A 5,575-nucleotide genomic window follows, 5' to 3' on the forward strand; every position below is an offset into this window, starting at 1 on the left:
TCACAGCCACTTCACATCCATGAGCTTTGTGCTGGACTAGAGGTGCTAAGGCACCACTGCTCTTGTCATACCACACCTCCAAAACACCCAGCACTGGTGCTCCCTGGCCATGTTGCTGGGCCACAACACTTCTCCCCTCCACCTCTGCACACAGGCACTGTCCCTGCAGCCAAAAAAGGCCTCAGGGGAAGGACAGAAGACAAAAAGGCACTTTAATTGGTTTAAATACACAAGCAAAATAAAGAAATGTATTTATCTCTGGAAAACATTTGATAAAATATAATTGGGAAAAAGAAAAAAAAAAAAAAAACAACACAAGAAAGTAAGACCCACTGGCTTCACCTATCATGGGTAATATTACGAATGATTTACAGAAGAAGGCGGACAATATATTGCTCAAGAAAAACACCCAGTCATCACTTTCCACATGGCAACCTTGATCTCCTTGTTCCTCATGCTGTAGATGAAAGGGTTCGCTACTGGAGGCACCACCAAGTACAGGAATGCCAGAACAAGATCCAGGGAAGGGGAGGAAATCGAGGGGGGCTTCAGGTGGGCAAAGATAATTGTGCTGAGAAAGAGGGAGACCACAGCCAGGTGAGGGAGACACGTGGAAAATGCTTTGTGCCGTCCCTGCTGTGAGGGGATCCTCAGCACAGCCCTGAAGATCTGCACATAGGACAGAGCAATGAAAACAAAACACCCCAATAACAGAAAAGCAGTAGCTGTAGTAAGTTGAGATTCCCTTAGGTAGGAGTCTGAGCAGGAGAGCTTGAGGATCTGGGGAATTTCACAGAAGAACTGGTTGAGGGTATTGCCACAACAGAGAGGAAGGGAAAATGTATTGGCCGTGTGCAGGAGAGCAAGGAGAAAGCCACTGCCCCAGGCAACTGCTGCCATCTGGGCACAAGCTCTGCTGCCCAGGAGGCTCCCGTAGTGCAGGGGGTTGCAGATGGCAACGTAGCGGTCGTAGGCCATGACAGTGAGAAGGAAATACTCTGAACTGAACAAGAAGACTAAAAAGAAGACTTGTTCAGCACACCCTTGATAGGAGATGGCCCTGGTGTTCCAGAGGGCATTGGCCATGGCTTTGGGGAGAGTGGTGGAGATGCAGCCCACGTCAAGGAGGGCGAGGTTGAGGAGGAAGAAGTACATGGGGGTGTGGAGGTGGTGGTCGCAGGCTACGGCAGTGAGGATGAGGCCGTTGCCCAGGAGGGCAGCCAGGTAGATGCCCAGGAAGAGCGCAAAGTACAGGAGCTGCAGCTCCTGTGTGTTTGCGAATGCCAGCAGGAGGAACTCGGTGATGGAGCTGCTGTTACACATTTACTGCCTCTGAGCAAGGGAGCCTGTCCAAAAGAAGCAAAGACAGTGCAAAAATTAAGGACTTTTCTGACCCCAATCCATTGCATGTCTCAACAAACCCCACACAAACAACAGACTGCCTCTCTCATTTCAGGACGATCTTTCTGCCGCTCCTTGTCCTTTCTCTGGTTGGTGCTCTGAGGGTGCCACAAGAAGCAGGGGGCTGTGCTGTGGGCTCTGCGGCAGTCAGTCCTGGTCTACAGCAACAGGTCAAAGGGAACCTGGAGTGAGCTGAGAAGTCCGCAGGCCAGGGACATGTCCCTGCTGCATGACGTGAGGAGAAGGCCAAAGAATTCCCTGAGACAACAAAGGTGATGTCGGTACCGTCTGTATGCTGAGGTGTGTGAGGTGCCTCAGAGCAGCAGCAGTGCTCAAGGAGCCTTAGTCTCTACTGCAGATGTTACTGCCCCATTCCCCTCGGGCCCTGCACACTGACCCTGCAGCACACAAGCGTAGTGGCATTGCCCTCACCCTGAGACTCACCGTGGGGAGGTGGCTGTGAGGAGTTCTCCCCTGACAGCTCTCCTCTGCCTTTCTATCCCAGGCTGCCCTGAACCTCTCTCCCCCTTCTCTCCTCTCCCCATGCCAGCTGCAGGCAGAGCCCCCAGCCCTGCTGCGCCTGGGTGGCTGCAGCAGCTTCTCAAGTAGTCCAAGTCTGATGCCAACTCCAAAGCCTCTCACAGCATTAATGGTCCCAGTGAGGGTCGTTACTGACAAAGCCTCCCCATGGACTTGTTGGAGCAGAAAAGTGCAGGCAGTGATGGCGGGGAGACCAAGGCCCAGTAAAGGTGGCCCTGATGCTGAGGAAACCTTGAAGTGTCCCATGAAGTCCAACAGTCGGGCCCTGACCCCAGCCTCTGGGAAGGGAGATCCTGTCCCTCCCGTGGGGTTTAGGGCTCTTCCTGGGTCACTGCACGGTGGGTAAGGGCAATGCCAAGGACAAGGTCCAGGAGGACATCTCCTGGGGCCTTGGTGGGGGGGGGGGGGTGTTGAGGAGGCACTGAGACCCTCCTGCTGTAAGGATGAGCTGTCTCCTCATAGGCCTCCCTGACAGAGACAAGAGCCAGAGCCCAGCAGACAAAGCTCCTGGCTCTGTTGGGGGCTTCCATCTTGCAACAGATCCTTGACAATCAGCACCACAGGCTGTCCTATGCTGTTGCATGTCTGCACCTGTTTCCCTGCAGCACTTAGATAGCCACCTTGCCTCCCCACCTTGCTCTCACCTCAGCACCTCCCGGCCTTTGACTGATGTCTCTCCACCTGCCCTCAGTAATCCATGAAACACAGCGCCAGGGGCTGATCCAGACACCCTCTGGGTGACCTCTTGCCCCACAGCTCTGCTCTTCGAGAAACAATTCACCTCAGTCCCCATCTCACCACCCCCAGTCTGAATGTTGTGGAGTTCTTTCTTTCCCATGTTCGTTCCTACAAAGAGGAAGAAGTCCACCATCACCGCAACCACCCCTCGAGCAGTCTCAGCCCACTTCTCTGCTGCCCAGAGCTTGCATGACACAGGGCCAAAGAAGCCCACGTCCCTCAGCCTGGGCCACACTGCTCCAGAGGTAGCCACAGCAGCACTGAGTCGAGGAGTCCCAAGTGGTCTGGGTGGCCCCCGCTGCCCCTATTGCAGCCCCGTAGGAGCTGGCCTTGCTCCCTGTCAGCATGTCCCACTGGCTCCTGGGGTGTCCTCGTAGCACCCAGGCCTTCTCCCCAGGGTCCCCCCTCAGCTGCTCACGTCCAACCGTGCCCTGATGGATGCAGGTATTCTGCCCCACGGGCAGCACTGGCCACGTCTCCTTGCCCCCTTCCAGGGGTTTCTGTTGGCTGAAGGCTGCAGATTCCCAAGGGCCCCCTGCCCGGAAGCTCCCTTGTGTCACCTGTTCATGGCTGGCTGCAGATGGCTCACCCTGATGGCGGTGACTCTCTCCAGAGAACAGCATGAGGAGTGACAGGCCTCTACAGGCACTAAGGGAGGTGCTTGTTCAGTGGAATTTCCGACCCAGGCAGGAATGACCATGAGACCCTTCTCTGAAACCCCCAGGGACACTACAAAGCAAGCAAAGCCAGGACCAGAGGGAATGGGAAGGGGGGGGGTGCTCTTGGTGTGCTAGGGTATTTGCTGGGAAAACATCTACCTGTACAGACACACGGACAATATGGTGCCTCCAGCAGCTGGACTTCGACCCTCTGCCTAGCCAGGAGCTTGCCCCATGACCCCCTCCCATTCCCTACACACACGCAACGAATCTCTTCTGTACAGAATCACTGCGCCTTTGATGCTGGCAGGCAGCAAGCTGCCACCATTTCTCTGCCTCCTTCTCCTGTTGATTTTGCTCAGGAGGTCCTTTCTCATCCGTGCCAGCCTCCTGCCACCTTGGCTTTCTTCCTGTGTGTCAGGTTGGGCCCTTGATAAGCCTGAAGAGGAGATGATGGGACAAGGAGCAATGGTTTGAATCTTAATGAAGGCTATATATTTAGATGAGATATGAGGAGGAAATTCTTTTCTTAGCAGGGGGAGGAGTCCTTGGAAGAGGTTACTGCTGTGGTTTAACCCGGCCGGCAGCTAAACACCACACGGCCATTTGCTCAGCCTCCCCACTCCCTCTCTGGGATGGGGGAGAGAAAGGGGAAAGTGAAGCCTGTGGGTTGAGATAAAGGGAGTTTATTAAGATAGGAAATAATAATAATAACAATAATGATGTGCAAGTGATGCACAATGCAATTGCTCACCACCCGCTGACCGAAGCCCAGCCCATCCCCAGGCAGCCAGGCGAACTACAGGCCTGTCAGTCTGACCTCAGTGCTAGGGAAACACACGGAGCAGATTCTCTTGAGCACCATCACACAACACTTCCAGGACAACCAGGTGATCAGGCCCAGTCAGAAGGGGTTTATGAAACCAGGTCCTGCTTGACAAATCCGATCTCCTTCTAAGACAAGGTGATGAACTCAGGGGACAAGGGAAAGGCTGCGGATTCGGTCTACCTAGACCTCAGGAAGGCTTTTGAAATCATTTCCCAAAGCGTTCTCCTGGAATAACTGGCTTCTCAAGGCTTGGATGGGCGTATGCTTCTCTGGGTTGAAAACGGGATGGGTGGCTGGGCCCAAAGAGTCTTGGTTAATGGAGTTCAATCCATTTGGAGTCTGGCCACTAGTGGTGTCCCCAAGGGCTCAGTTATGGGGCCAGTTCCCTTCAATATCTTTATCATTCTGGATGATGGGATTGAGTGCACCCTCAGGAAGTTTGTAATCTGACACCAAGTTAGGAGTGAGTGTTGGTCTGCTCAGTGGTAGGTGGGCTCTGCAGAGAGTCCTGGCTAGGCTGGACCCATGGGCCAAGGTCAACTGCATGAAGTTCATCAAGGCTATGTGTCAGGTCCTGCACATGGGGCACGACAATCCCATGCAATGCTGGGGAAGAGCATGTGGAAAACTGCCCAGTGGAAATGGCCTTGGGGTGTATTGGTTGATAGTCAGCTGAACATGAGCCAGCAGTGTGCTCAGGTTGCCACGAAGGCCACCAGCATCCTGGCTTGGACCAGGAATCCTGTGGTCAGCAGAAGTAGGGAAGAGATTGTCCCTCTGTACACAGCCCTGATGAGGCCACACCTGGAGGACTGCATTCAGGCACTAGAACAGACTGCCCAGAGAGGTATTGGATCCCCCCTCACTGCAAGTTTTGAAGGCCAGCTTGGATGGGGCTTTTGGCAACCTGGTCTAGTGGAAGGTGTCTCTGCCCATGGCACAGGGCTTGGAATTTTATGATCTTGAAGGTCCTTTCCTACCCAAACCACACTGTGATTCCTTGATTCTGTAAACGCAAAACACAGCACCATACCAGCTACTAGGAAGAAAACTTAAATCTATCCCAGGTAAAACTCAGACTATATCCACCCCTTTTTCCAACCATTGTTCCTATGTCATACTCAGGTCTGACACTTTCTAAATAACTATCACCACTTCTCCTCTCTTTTGATATGCACACAGAGATACCTTGCCCTTAGTCTATTTGTGTCCAGGTTTTGGTTAGGATTGAGTTAATTTTCATCCTAGTATCATAGAATCGTAGAATGGCTTGGGTTGGAAGGGACCTTAAAGATCGTGTCACTTGTGAAATGTGTTTATTTGATTCGTGTCAGTATGGAACAATTCTAGGGCCGCATGATGAAATATAAGCTCCTATTTAAGAAAAACAGAGTGATTAGTGTACTTA

General features: G+C 52.9%; 1 protein-coding gene across 1 annotated transcript; it reads right to left on the reverse strand.

Moving 5' to 3' along the window:
* Positions 1–420: 420 nt before the first annotated feature.
* On the reverse strand, positions 421–1,236 carry LOC118159407 (olfactory receptor 14C36-like; the record flags this gene model as incomplete). Its single annotated transcript, XM_035313993.1, has 2 exons — positions 421–939; positions 1,147–1,236. Coding segments are annotated over 2 exons (609 nt in total), but the record flags the coding sequence as incomplete, so codon positions are not given.
* Positions 1,237–5,575: the final 4,339 nt, after the last annotated feature.

Source organism: Oxyura jamaicensis, unplaced genomic scaffold (genome assembly GCF_011077185.1).
Source record: "Oxyura jamaicensis isolate SHBP4307 breed ruddy duck unplaced genomic scaffold, BPBGC_Ojam_1.0 oxyUn_random_OJ70187, whole genome shotgun sequence".
NCBI classification, from domain to species: Eukaryota; Metazoa; Chordata; class Aves; order Anseriformes; family Anatidae; genus Oxyura; species Oxyura jamaicensis.